At 32.9% G+C, this 14,847-nt stretch overlaps 1 protein-coding gene and 1 pseudogene across 1 annotated transcript; both read right to left on the bottom strand.

Annotated features, from left to right (window-relative positions):
- Positions 1-4,622: 4,622 nt before the first annotated feature.
- On the bottom strand, positions 4,623-6,067 carry LOC119642227 (coenzyme Q-binding protein COQ10, mitochondrial). Its single transcript, XM_038041285.1, has 3 exons — positions 5,488-6,067; positions 5,274-5,372; positions 4,623-5,208 (listed from the first exon to the last, which is right to left on the bottom strand). The coding sequence occupies exons 1-3, from the start codon at positions 5,544-5,546 to the stop codon at positions 4,755-4,757; spliced, it is 612 nt and encodes a 203-aa protein (XP_037897213.1). The 5' UTR covers positions 5,547-6,067; the 3' UTR covers positions 4,623-4,754.
- A 2,309-nt stretch (positions 6,068-8,376) lies between these two features.
- Positions 8,377-8,747, bottom strand: LOC119642295 (annotated as a pseudogene).
- Positions 8,748-14,847: the final 6,100 nt, after the last annotated feature.

Genomic DNA, 14,847 nt, shown 5'->3' with positions numbered 1-14,847 from the left:
TTTTCCCAATGACAAATCAAAGCGGTTGAAAAAGTGTTTGTTGCTATAAGCTCCAACTGGACGGATACTTTTGGTTATATTTCTGGTTGTACGTTGCGTTTTGCGTTATCGCATTGTGTACTTGTTGTACTTGTTTCAACACCATTTTTAAGAAACGCCCCTAATTCGGGTGTTGTAGTCTCGGTTTGTAATAAATTTCTAATGGGTGTCTCACAGAGTTCATTGGGTGACCTAAATTTTTCTTTTTTGGGTTTAATGACAACAAACGATTTTTACGAAACATCATTGGAACATTTAAAGTCGAATGCCCAATGTCTAAATGTTGCCAAGTATTTGGAGATTTTAAAACGGTTTGTTTGGTTTCATCATTGACATCATTCTTGACATAAAAATTACTTTGAATCATCTTGAGGAAGAACCTATTGACTTAATGCAATATTAGCATAATCGCTTCCTATCTCTCCGATCCCTTCATCATCTTCAACTTTTATATTCGACTTTTTTCAGCTGCTGACAATTTGCCGCTCCATCTGTGGTAATCTCCTTCTTCTTTGCTGCTTGTTAAAGATGTCTTAAAAGTCTTTTTTTCAGACAGCATGCTTTGCTTTTTAGAAATAACTTTATTTTTTATACAAAGCAAATTATCCTCAATATCATCATCACTTTCACTTTGATGAAATTCGTTTAGGAGGCTTTTTACACGTTTTCTCCCTTTTTCAGATAAGAGCACGTTCTTGCCATTAGCCGTTTGGAAACCTGTGGGTTTGTTGGCTTGTGCACTGCTCTTTGCCATTTTTTTAAATTTGAATTCCATGCGGTCTTTCATATCTTTCTTTCCAGTTTCATAGTCCTTTTCGAACATTAGTCTTTTTCTGATTGCGGTTGTTCTAAACTTGGACTCTTATTCGATATCCGAGCTTTTATATCTTTTAATTCAATTTCATAATCTGTTTCCTGCAAATCGTCTTGAAATTCTCTTAGAATATTTTGTATGGATATTTTGCTTTCTTCCGATATAGAGATTTTTTTACGATTCGCTGTTTGAAATCCTGCAGAAATAAAACAAAAATTATAAAAATAAGCATCAAAAAAGGGTGAAGAATCCATACCTTGGCTTATGGATATACAATTCGATAAAACGACCCCGCAATAATAATTACTCGTTCCGCGATAGCCGCTTGTGTATTTTAATTGAACGATACGCTCAGAAATTTCATAGATGGATCGGCGGCGCATCTTCTTGAACCATACACTATCCGAATATTGATGATAATAATTAAAATTCACAGATATCGAAAATATAACATTTTTAAATAAAAAGAAAAAAAAGTAAACAATAAATATTTAGAAGAAGGTTATTCAGCAATAGATATGCAAAAAAGGCCCAATGTCCGTTTGGGCCTAGTTTTGATATATAATAAAAAAAAAAAAAAAAAAAATGAAAATAAAAATAAACCTGAAAGATATTAATAATAAAGAAAAATTGAAAGAACTGGAAATACATTAAAAAATAATTGAAAACAAGGAAATAACATTCCAACACATCAGGCAAGACCGATCATTAGATGCCTTACACTACTTCGCCTAATTCACTCATCACTCATTCATTTTGTTAATGAGATACCAAAAGTACATTTTTCGTCGCAACTCTCCAATACGAGCGCACCCGAAAGATCACATTACGCGATTCAAGTTTTGCAAACTTAATTTACTTATTAAATAATTCATTATATTTCGAATAGTCGTTTCAAGCTGCTTGTTATTTTTGTTCTCTCTCTCTTATTGTTCATTAATATTAAATATTAATCACAATGAAAAGTACATATGTGTAGCCATATTTAACTTGTGTCAATGTCAAATTATTTACGTATATATGTAACCGTCTAAAATTGGGTGAAAAGAGATTCCTGTTTTGAATTTCTATATACTTCCAACGAAAGAAATGCATAAACAAATATAACGTATGTTTACAATAGTGATAAGTTTCTGCAAACAAAATATTGTACATTCTATTCGTGCCACTGATGTTTTCGTTCTTATTTTTAAATTAAATTTGTGAAGGAATTTTAATAGAATTGTTATGAGACGTAATTAAACAAAAAATATGTAATTATTTTCAAAAACGAATAATTAATAACTTTTTTTTTTGAAACTGTTGGTTTCATCATGTTTTTCAATTTTTGTAAACTCCTCTTGAGTAGCCGGGTAGGTAATAAATCGTGACCACGAGTTCAGGGTTCAAAGGCTGACCAACAAGGCTGCGCCCGGACCCATATTTCTTTTTTCTGTTCCCTCCTTTCTTTCAGCGATTCAGCGTGTCGCAGGAATGAATGATCACATTAACAAAAAAAACTGCAATTAATTTTTATGAAATTCAGTATTTATTTTGCCCGCATGTTTTCTGTTTGCAATCTTAGCAACAGCAAAATAGATAGGCCCTCGTCTTTGCAGAAACGTTGGCACACAAGAAAATGTACAGGACCTTGTGTTTGCAAAAAAAAAACAAATGTTTTCTGTTTGTTGTTTATGGTATGGGTATATTAAGTTAGTCCGGTCGTATGTAACACGCAGAAGGGCTTAAGATGGATCCACCTTTTATTACACCGATCGAATTAGAATCATAATCATGTCTGTCCGTCTGATGTCTGCCCATGCAAATTTGTGTTCAAGCTACAGTTCGCAATTTTTGAGATATTTCGATGAAATTTGGTACAGTGATGTGTTTTTGCACAAGGAGGACGAACGCTATTGGAAATAGTTCGGATCGAACGACTTTTTCAACCACGTTGCACATAAGACCTGATTTTGAAAGCCGATAATATGAATAATGTGAATATCTGTAGGATGAGCCGTGAGCTGCTTTAGTGTATTTATTGGTTCCAACCATATCCAAGCACAAGTTAAAAAATTGTTAGCTACAAAAATTACACACGTGCTTTTAATAAACCATAGATAACTGTCAACTAATCTTAATAAATAAAAGCTCTTTAGCATTTTAGTCAAAGTTTTATGGTATTTTAGATATAGATCGTAAAGGATTTATTAGAGGTTTTCAATTAATTTCAAACCTTTTTTGATGAATCTTAACCTTATTCCATTTTTTAAACAGATTTTTACTTATTGATCGACGAAGCAACAGCTGACACCCATCCAGAATTCTGAAAAATTAGATCATTTTCAATCTGCCTATAATATTACAAAGGATTGCATATAACGGGGCAGGTTTCTCCTGCTGTGTTTATAAAGAAAAGTTCTTCGTTATTCTTCAAAAGAAACAAAGTAACCTAGACAGTTACATATTGACATGCGAAGAGCCATGAGTATTTACCCTGTGCCAAAAGTTGTAAAAGCCTAATGGCTTATAACATATAAGTTGGTAATCAAATCATTTAGACTCGAAGCTGCAGCTGAATCACTCTTTACTGATTCAGTTTCCTTAGTAAAATCTCAGTTCGATTGATCTTATAGTAAGCTGAAAATGCTATTCAACCAAGAAAGTATTATCCGATGTGTACGGGAAAAATGTATTGACAGAACTTTAATGTTAAAATGGGTTTCCCAAAATTTCGATCCAGCAATTTTGATCTTGAAAATGCGCCACGTTCTGGGAAGTCAGTTAAAATTGATGATGAAGACATAGTAAAGCCACTAATTGATGCAAACCGACGATTAACAGCTCGTGAGATCGTTGAGGAATTAAGTGCATGGAATTCGACCGTTTGGGTTTAACCGCAATATGAGTTCTTCATCTTCTTACGGAAAGAAACTTGTGCCGACGCATAGACGTATGATTTGATTATCAAACGTCAAGAAAATGCTCCACTTTTATCTATAACAATTTTAAACGCAGGAGACCGTATAGTAGAAAAGATAAACCGTCTCAAAGCACTTTGAACGACGTTACTTTTCAAAAAAAAAAATAATGCTAACTCTTCGGTGGGACTCACTTTTTTTTTAGCTCCACCGGACGAAATAAGATCAATTCTAACAAATCAGAAGTGTGTTTTCATCAGCCGGATAAATTTGAATGACTCAGTTAAACAGAAAAGGCCGAAATTGTTCAGTAGAAGATGTATAATGTTTCACCAAGATAAATGCGAGAATATATGCGACTTTGTTCACGCGTTAAAAGGTTTTACGCCTTCACGACATATAGTGCCACATCCATCATATTCTTCAGATCTGGCACTTTCTCATTAATATTACTTATTCCGGTCTCTACAACTTTGTTGAGACGGTGATACCTTTAGCTAAGATGAGGATTTCAAAAACCACTTGTTTTTTTCAAGGAAAGGACAAGAATTTTGTGAGCGTGGAATCACGGTATTTCCAAAAAAATGGGACAATATGCAATTCCACCTTTATTTACTATAAAAAAAAAATCAAATTTACTTTCCGCACAATCTGATATTTTGCCAGTGAATTTAGTGAGTGTTGATATATATTCGTTACAGAACAAATGCAACTTCCTCGTTTTTTCTAGTATTCTTCCTGCATCATAGTCATTCGAAAGTCATACGAACTCAAAATCGTGAGTAAATCGTATAAAAAAACCATTATTTATTAAAACAGATTAAATGAGAAATTTTACTAAGTATGAAATAATACAAAAATATTTAATAAAAATAATTGGTAGCACATATTAATCAACTAAAAAATAACTGTATAAATATATGCAATAATATTTTTCATCTCGAACTGTATGGAAGTAAAGGCTATAGCTCTCATCTTTCCTCATCTTTTGAGTGGCAAGGTCAGGAACGCTTATGATAAAGTATGTGTGATCGTATTGAAGGTTCACCAAAGCGGCGACGCGCTTCTTCAAGAAAAGCACTTTCCATCTGGTCGCAAATTAAATCGAAAAATAAATTCGCTATATTACTGTGCAATAATGATTTGAATTCGAAGGCAACTCTAAAGTCTAATACGCAAGATTGTGGTATGTCTTTAAGACCGGAACTAAAGCGCCATTCATTTAATAAATAACTAAATAAACGTCCATCATTGCATTCCGATATTACCAAATGCGGCGAATTTAGAGTTACGCGTGACGTATAGGCTTCATTAACTGGCGGAAAACCAACTATTAAATCAGCTTTAAAGCCAAAATTGTGATGACTATGTACGCGGGATTTTTTCACATATGGGACAAACGTATAATAATTTTTAACATCGGCGACAACAGAGTACATTTCTTGCATGGAATAGCTAAATTGTATGTATACGCAAGACATTAGTTTGTATGATTAACAATATCCTGAGTATGAACTTACCCTATCAGTTCCTTTTTTACATATTCTCTTTTTTTATTGCTTAGATTATTGATGGAGAAAAATGAACGTCTTTGATGGTATCCTTTGCTATTTTGCAGGCTGAAATCAGAAATTTTCAAACGTCAGCCTAACATGCACAGCACACGAATATCTATTACCTTTTAAGGTTACGTAATTTTTTTTTTTAACAAAGGCAGTAATGGGACACACTTACAATATTAAATAACTTGTCATATATTTGTATTTATTTAGCAGAGTTAACTGTTTCAACATATTTTTTAAAGGGTTTCTTTTTCTATTCCCTTTCTTAAATTGCACATAACATAAACAAACAAAACATGCAACAACAACAACAAAAATTACTGATGATGTGATTTACTGTATTTCTATAAAGGAAAAACGCATCTCTAGATAATAATCGATAAACACAAAAATGAACAACTGATTTTAGAAAGAACAGGTGGTTTCATAATAAGTTCCGCAAAAACAATTTATATTTTGATTGTGGTTGTTATGCTTTCCCTGGGCATCAGCAAAGCCTATCACTGTATCAAATTGATTAAGCTTGGTAGAGTTCTCTTAAGCATTTCGGTTCCTCTTCAAAAACTTAATTTTTTATCCAAGCGTGTGTTGGTGATGGGTACTGAAAAAGTTGAAATATATGGTGATATCCCACAAAACAGTTGCTTAAACCCCACTTTTCAATCTATACACAGCTTCTTTGGCAAGATCCTCAAGATGACAAAACTCATATTTTGCAATAGGCAAATAATTTCCTAATTGTATCTGCGGACTCATCTCTTTCGGCTGCTGTCAATAATCTCTCCATGAAGGCTAATTTTTTTTGGATGCATGCGCCGATCTTCATTTATATTTTAACCCCAGCAAAACGAATAGTGTTTATTTTGCCAAAAGTTCTAAACGTGAAATCAGGCTCTTTACCAAAGGTACTAAAAGGCACTAAAGTTGATCAGGTGAAACCTCTTCGATTCCTTGGTAGAATTTTAAACGACAGCCTTCATGGGCATTATGAAAAAGCCTTCGAAGACTCAATTTGGATGTAGCATCATCAAACTCATGACTAACAATCAGTTAGGCTTGCCTCCCAAGAAAGCTTTCACTGTATACAAATCGTTAGTCAGGTCTAAAGTGGAATTTGAACATTCCACATGTTGCGATTTCCCAAAATATCGTTCAACAGCTAAATGAAGAATTTGAAGAGATTGCGTGTGTTAAATCCAATCGCCTTTTCTATAAAATAAATCCCGCATTTAATTCAAACCCTTTTCTGTATCGTCTTTTAATTCCTGTGAAATTAAAATTCTTTATAGACTCAAGAGTGGTCACACTTATGATAAAGTTTATTTAAAAATGACTCGCGCTATAACATCTGACGTTTGTGAAGTTTGCAATGTTGTCGAATCTGCTGAGCATCTAATCTTCAGATGTCACAGGCTTGATGAGATTAGAGATTCCTTTAGCTTCTTCATGTTATATAACTGTGTCCTCGATCTCTTTGCTGCAAAAAATGTATGTCAGCTCGGCGAACTAACTTGCTTTATTAAAAAAGCGAAGAGCCGATAGCCTGTGTTGCTAGTGCTCAATGTCTTTTTTTTAGTCTAAGAATTCATTTCATTAGTCTAAAATTAAAATAATAATAATAATAATAATAAAAAAGCGAATTTATCGTTTAATTTTTTTTCTCTTCTTCCTTTTTTGGTTTTTATTTGCTTTTTTTTTGTCTCTCGTTCATTCAATTTCTATTCCTCTTTCGATTTCAGCCAAAGTTTGCAACACTGTTTTACTTTCAACACTCAACCAGCGTAATTACACAATTACACTTAACATACCGACTCCAGTTATTACGGTTGCTGTTGTTTTTGTCGCGTTTTATACATATTTCTGAATTTACGATATTTTATTATCTGGACATATAAGCCACAAATCCATCTTAGTCCATTTCCACCCAACAATTCAAAAAAAAAAAAATCAAAGTTTTTACAGATATTCTTCGCTTTATTCCCCCTTTGAATAGTTAAGGAAATTACATTTAAGACACTTAGGTGTCAATTATTGAAGAACCCTCTTAAAATGAAGCCGCTATAAAAAAACATGGCAGCCTCAAAATTTCTGTAAAAACTCTAACGTATTTGTTAAGCCTTTTTCAACACTTTCAGAAGGAGGCTTAAATTGTAATATATCAGTGTTAGGAAATTGTGTTATGAAAGCGATGTTATTGACTGTTGATCGATTTAGTTTTACTAAACCTGCTTAGCTTGGCCCATAATATTAGGAGGAGTTCCCAAAAAGTGTCCTATTATGTCATTAAGCGGCGTTGGAACCAAAGTTGAAAGACGCTGCGGAAACTGTGGTGGTTCAAGTAGCCAAAGTTACCGACGATAGTAAAGCAGCTGCGGATCAACGGGGATTAGTTAAACAAAATGAAGCAGCTGCTAAAGAGCAGGCGCTGCGGCTATGGTCATCAAGGAGGAACGCGATGCGAAAGTGGGTGAAGCTCTACCCATTCATACGGCAATCTGTAACGAATTGACATCTTTATTAGAATGGAATTCTTATGTTTGGTACTTAGAAGGAATGGCAGATACAAATTCAAGCTTTTGTTTAATGTTTAAGTAGCCACTTTGCACTTGCTTGTTAAGAAAAAAAAAAAAAAAAGAGTCAATTATTATGAACCGTTTATAATTTTTTTCAAGGTTTTTTTTTTAGTCATGTTGATTGCATTTCAAAAATAGCAGTCACACAAAGATCAATACTTTTAAATTCTCTACGTCGTTTCTCTTCGTGATTTTTTTTTTGAATTCACATTTATCATTTATTGTCAAGAACATTTTTTTCTAATACTTAAATATGCAATTAATAAGTGTGATCGAGTTACATGGTAGGTATTAAAAATACCTATTCTGCACATTTCGGTATGTAAGTTGGTAAGCATTTAAGTTAGCTGTCATCTTCTGAACTTGTACTTTCATCTTGAAATGCTACTAAAAGGCTTGACCGATTTCTATTCGGAGATAAATGACATGGTCCACTGAATTTTTCTTTGAATTCCTCTGCGTTTTCATCACAAGTTTCTTTAACATAATTACTTGCGTAACGTCCATTCGTTATCGTCCCTCTTAAAGCATTCCGGCCAAATGCCAGCCTTGATGAATTCCCTGATTTGTTCGGCTGTTAAGAACTTACAAATCTCTGCTTTAACTTTATCGCCCCCTTCGATTGGTTCCACTAGAATAAAATCGCTTCGTTTAACTCCAAAGTTTTTTTCTGAATTTCATGGGGATAGTTACATTATCAAACGATAAAAATGTCTCTTCATGTATGATATTAGAATTTATTCCATTTACCCAGAAAATTCTCATTTTCCGTATCGGCCGTTTCAACTTCGTGGACATTGTTATTTCGACTAAAAATAATTCGTACTATTTGTTGGCCATCTTTAGGATCTTGGATCATTTCCTTTATTTTATCACATTTTGCCGGCTGAGCCCTAAAATGTCGTGGGAATCAATAAAAGTATGAAAATGTGGGGAAGAACAAGCATCGCCCATCAAGAAATCAAAGGTCGGCATGGCGAATTCAAAAGAAAACATATCCAATCAAAGTAGCAGTAAATATAGAACTGATGGTGATTCCTTCAGTAGTATTAACTTCACTACACCTAGCTTTTCTAAAGACCATACGGCGCTGTCTACTCCTTATACAGGTGGGGATAATTTTAATAAGGATAAACTTTTACCACAAACTCAAGCAATTACGGAACAAATAGTAAAGGAGCTGACATTTGAGCAAATGGCTCGCATTGCTAAAAATCGGCGTTTGGCTCAAGGACGATTAGTTAAGCGTTTGTAACAGCTCAAAGAGCAAAGTGCTGCAAGTTAATGCAGCAAATTAAGCTTTGAAGAAATTAAAGTAAGCTATAGTAATAAGGAATCTTCAAGAAAGAAATATAAAAACTCTGTGAATACAGTACATTTTAGTTTTGTTATTAACGTTAATTTCGTTCTTATAATAATTAATATGGCAAATGTTTTTCAATTGTTCTAATCTCTAAATTTCTTAGCCCTTAAGCCGTTATAATCCGGCTGAAAAGTAACGCATTGATCGTACATTATTTTTTACCTTTATTCACAAAATATGGTTTTGTAACACAAAGACAGTGATGAGGACATGAAAAATTCACAAGTGCGTTTATGTCGTTTTAACTAGATTACATTAACGGAATGATTAAATAATTTACAAAATTAAATTCCTATCGCTAATTACTACTCACTTATGAGAGCGTTAACGTGGCAATGGCTTCAATTTTCGATTTACAACTTTTTCAAATATCACCTGTTGAGAAAATTAAATAAAATCAAACACTCTTACTTTCCTTACATATTCAAGAAGTTGAAAATTTAAATAATAGCTGAGGCAAAAAGCCAAAAATATCCTTTGTCTGATAAATCGTTGCTTTTAATGATTGGAATTTTGTTGTTGATGTAGTCTCATTTTTGTTTTAGTATATACTTTTATAGTTATATATTTAGAATGTGTGTGAGTAAATATATTAACACTTATAAAAAACTATATGAATTTATTGGTTGTTCAAGACTACTTGCTAATTAATTGTTGAAAATTTTCTATGTAAAATATTTTGGGTTGTTTCCATATACTTTCGATATATGAAAGCATATATATATACATGGTTCTACTGTAGATTTATGAAAGCATATTATATATTGCACGATTCTAAGAAGCTTTTAGAAATGTAGGTTTCAATATGTGAAAGTACTTCGTTAGGCGTTTTTTTTTTCTTAAATTAAATTATAGTTTTTAAAGCTACTTCATGAAAAAGATAACATTACGTTGCCTTTCTTTTGATCTAGTTTTTAGGATAATAGTGATTTATATTCAAATTATTGGGAAATTTTTTTTTGGTTAACATATAAACTTAAATATTTAAAGAAAAAACCGAAGAATTATTTTAACGATTTCAAATAATCTTATGCAATTTTAGAAAATACAGCTAATTTTTAAGGCACGATTGTTTCATGGAAGTAGAGAATAGTTTAGCCATAGAAACAACTTTGTTAAACGCCAAACATAAATATATACATATATATATAGATGTACTAAGGATGTCACTATGGGTATCGAAGGTTTCTTCTACACACCTAAAAATTTGGGTAAAGTGTAAGAAAATCTTATAATAAACGCAAATATTGGTTGATGATTTTCTGTCATTGTAAACGGTTTTAAAACTCCCCGTGAAATTTATGAGAACAAATGCGAATAGTAGTAATAGTGTACGACACAGCTAGTTCGAATTAATGATTTACTGCCTTGAGAATGCATTGCAGTTCTAATGCTCAGTTTAATGTGTTTCATTAAATCGATCAGTAGCGTCCCTATAAATATCTATGAAAAGCAAGGAAACAATAAAAGTTTTATAAGTTTCTCAAAGTTTTTACACTAACGAAAATAGACATTTAGACAGTTAGACATTTAGACATTTAGAATACCACGCGTACAACTAGTGTCAGTTACTCTTGGAATAGTCGTTAGGTTTGAGTTTAGTTGCAATGTTTTCGCTTTACATTCACGTTTTTAGGCAAAGTGAAGAACACAGGAGATACGATAACAGTAAATGCAAAGGAGAAGAAATGTGGGAGATGTTGAAATTGTTGACGAAAAGTTCACTTTTTTCCTCTCTGTACATAATTGCTGAGCTCTTATTACAAAGAGCATGTGCTGACTACAATAGTGCGTCTAATTCTGATAAAATAATATGAATATCGATTGATTTTTTTTTTTTCTTTCTTCGCTTTAATTCAATTGGATTGCGATAACATTCTCCTTATCATCCATATATTGAAATTACAAAAATAGACTCTATCCTGTTTCTACATTACATCTTGTGAAAGTCGTGATGACTTTACTGTTATTCGATCGATTTTTGAATACATTTGCGTTTTTTTTTTGTTTGTTGCCTTTCTTTTTTTTAGAAAACCTTTTTTCAAAAAATTTTCATTTTTTTAACAATCCTTAAAATATAAAAAGGCAGTAGCTCGAGAAGACTCGTTTCACGATGCCAACAAGGCCTGTGAAGAACTATTGCAAGACAAATATGCCAAGGGAGGAATTTAATCTTTTAATGAACGAGGAGTCACCCTGAGGATATTACATAGATCATTGAAGTACCTCGTAGAATAGAGAAAAAAGGCACCATTTTATTCTCTTCAAGATACTCAAATGAGGACGAAGATGAGGTAAAGACAAGCTATTGCTGCGGTTGCAACCGGCTTGATGTTCACGCGTTCACCCTTGCGAGCTTTCCACTGTACTACGTATCGGTGTATCGAATTTATTTAATCGCGTTCTCTTCTCAACCGAGTTCTGGTCATCAAGTATAAAAATTCTTAGCGTTTTTCTTACGTAAACATAGTTTTCTTATAATTTAGACGAACTTTTGCAGCAAAAAGTATCGCCTTGGCCAAAAAGCTACTAGGAAAATATAGAGAATTCTTTTTAAGGATTTCTAAACGATTTTCAAAACTCAATTGTTTTTGTTAAAACCAAAAAATATGATATGTACATATATTTTTTTTTTTTTTTGCAATTTTCTGTGTACTGTCGCCTTTCCTACGTATGGCTTAATAGCCACTCGTAAAGCGACCAATAAGGGACATGCGACTAACATTTAACATTTTGTGTTAACGTGTATCAATTTCATTCATTCCATCACTGCTTTAGGTGCCGCAAAAGTTTTCGCTGCATGTTTTTGTAAAAACCGATGTCAGTTGACGATATTTAACTACTTTTATGGTAGTATGGTATGTTTTGGTAATATATCCGGAAGAATGCGATAAATTGTAAAGTGCTTGATGTGTCCGTATGTATGCTTTGTAAAATTCATCCTTGCTGCAGTTGTCTTGAATGTACGACAAATACTTTAATCGATTATCTGCTTGATATATTTTGCAAACGTTGACGAAGCGCCTTTCATCCCAAATCTTTAATTTTTTGGGTAGCAAATCTCAGATTGCAATTATTTTTTACGCGGAAGTTATTTATACCATGCAGTTTTCCGTTTTTTTTTTTTTTCATGTCAAGTAATGTAAAATGCGACCAAGTCTTTTAAGTTTTAAGAAAACAAAAACGAAAAATCGTAATTTTCATACTTTATAACATTGGCTGGGCGTGACCTACTTTTATACAATAAAAGTGGTAATCTTTGTCCATTGCAGCTTATGAGCAATGAGCAAAAATCACGGGCAGCAAAGATATATTGAGTTCATACTGCCTTATAAAGAAGAAGATGTCGAGAAACTTAGTTTAAAGAAATTTGGCATAGGCGCTGAACTTTTACGTTCATATTTACCGCCCGCTTTATCTTTCAGTAATTCCCTTTTACGCCTACAAAATATAATTTGAAATTTCTTTTCAGTCTCATCGGATTTGTTGTATACTAAAACTTTTCAATGTATTGTCATAGTAAAATAGTAATAGTAGTAATAGTAATTTATTACTATCTGCGGATTTGGAAGGCCATTAGATACACCAAAAGAACGAACTTTGCTTGTACCAGTCTTTGCTTGTTGACGATCTGCTTCATATTCAATTTTGTGCAAACGTTGCCGATGTTTATACATATTGGTACAGGACGCAAAAGTCATTGAAGAATTGGGGCAAGTGTCCAACGCCTCACCCGTATGTACCGAAATGTATTCCTATACTATATATTCATTGCTTGTATTCTCATCGATGTTTTTCATGTCCGTTTTCAAACCAGCCAAATGACGATACCATATACCACAAAGTTTGCATTCCTGCGGTTCCGGCGTTAATTTCCTTTCAGTATGTTCCATGTCATTATGTTTTTTTAAATTGTAACTATTTTTAAAAATTTTACCGCATTTTAGTTTTTGTGGATCATGATCATTTTTAAATGTTGCTGCAATTTACGATCCGTCGGTAATCTAAGAAAAAAAAAATGCAATATAAGAATAAAATTTGCGAAAGACGAAACAGTTCGAAAAAAATAAGAAATTCGAATATCGATGATAACGTTCTAAATAGAATTAAGAAAATGATGAATACTCGCCATTCTATCTTTTCCAGTTTCAAAGATTGTGAAGCCCTTTACTTTTTGTATTCTACACCACTTGCGGTACAGGGAACATTGAGTATGTGCCGACGGGTGTTACATGCAGAATGACTTTCGATAGACGTTTTATTATGCCGACCGATCCATAATCATTTCAGGATCATTTTCTATATCGATCTAAGCCTGTCTGCCCGTCTGATGTCTGTTTATGTAAATTTGTATTTAAGCTACAGATCGTAGTTTTTGACGTATTTCGATTAAATTTGGTATAGTGGCGTTTTTTGTCCTAAGGACGAACGTTGTTGAAAATTGTTCGGATCGGCCCGCGGTTGCGATCATTCTCCATATAATGCCCTCTTCCGAAAAATCGTTATGAGATAAAAATTTTCAATTTTCAAAATTTGGTGTGAAAACTTTGGACCAGGTGGAGTATTTTTTTGAAAACCCTCTTATGTAACCAATCTCACTAAAATTGAACCTTTATATGGAAACAAGTCTAATTTTTAATATTTCATAGCAAAAATTGTCTCATAATAGCAAATTGACAAAGAAATAAGCCTTAAAGAATTTAGACAATGCAGGTCTATTTTTTAGATACGTAATGCTTATATGCCAAAAAGGCCTAATTGTTAATTTCTTTGTTATGAAACTTTGTGCATCATAGTAGTTTAGTATAAAAAAATGGAGTGGACCTAATTTGAACACCATGGGTCTACTTGTTGGTCCCACCCCATATTAAATTTCTCATGAATAGTAAGCCCTTCGGAAAGAGGCTTAATTTTTAATATTTTAGATGGAAATTAATTCATAGTAGCAAACGAGCGAAAGAATGAACGGCAGAGAATTTAGATCACATAGGTATATTTTTTTGGCCCCTAACATATATAAGTGTTAGCACGAAAAGCAAGCTCTTATATATAGAGAAAATCTAATCTTCCTGTATGCGAGCTTTTATAAAAATTGTGGCTTTGCACAAAAATAATATATACTTTTGGCATATTATTATCAAAACGAAGGAAATAACTGTACTAGGCGAAGTGCGTTGTCTTATTAGAGTTCAACTAAAAATTTATTTTGTGCTTACACATTTTAAATATTTAAATATACTATAAAAATAATAAACTTTAGACGTAGCGGACGAGTAGCACGCAAAAATTGACACGAGATTAATTTAAAGAAAATTTAATTACGAAATAAGAAATAATAAAATAAACAAAAAAGATATATATATTTTATTGAGACGCATAACAAAGAACATGGTATTCACGTTGGACCTTTTCTCTGCACATCACAGTGAAGTTTCGGTTGTTGATTTGCTGAACAACAAATTATAAAAAATTATACTTTGTAAAACGAAGCTAATTGCGTACATAGTACAGTACCTCTTTACTCTGCGCATAAGTCACGGACGCATACAATGGACATAATCTAACTAAGTTATGAAATGTATAACGCAAAGTTACA

Source organism: Glossina fuscipes, unplaced genomic scaffold, assembly GCF_014805625.2.
Source record: "Glossina fuscipes isolate IAEA_lab_2018 unplaced genomic scaffold, Yale_Gfus_2 221, whole genome shotgun sequence".
NCBI lineage: Eukaryota > Metazoa > Arthropoda > Insecta > Diptera > Glossinidae > Glossina > Glossina fuscipes.
Note: the sequence above shows the minus strand (reverse complement) of the source record. Positions and strands in the feature narration are given on the sequence as shown.

Bases quoted from the DNA above. Each gene is read 5' to 3' on its own strand.
- LOC119642227 (XM_038041285.1), bottom strand. From the start codon at position 5,546: ATGTTGAAACAGTTAACTCTGCTAAATAAATACAAATATATGACAAGT. The intron at 5,373-5,487 runs GTAAGTGTGTCC...TTCTGATTTCAG, and splicing joins ATGACAAGTTATTTAATATT to CCTGCAAAATAGCAAAGGAT. The intron at 5,209-5,273 runs GTAAGTTCATAC...CATACAATTTAG, and splicing joins GTAAAAAAGGAACTGATAGG to CTATTCCATGCAAGAAATGT.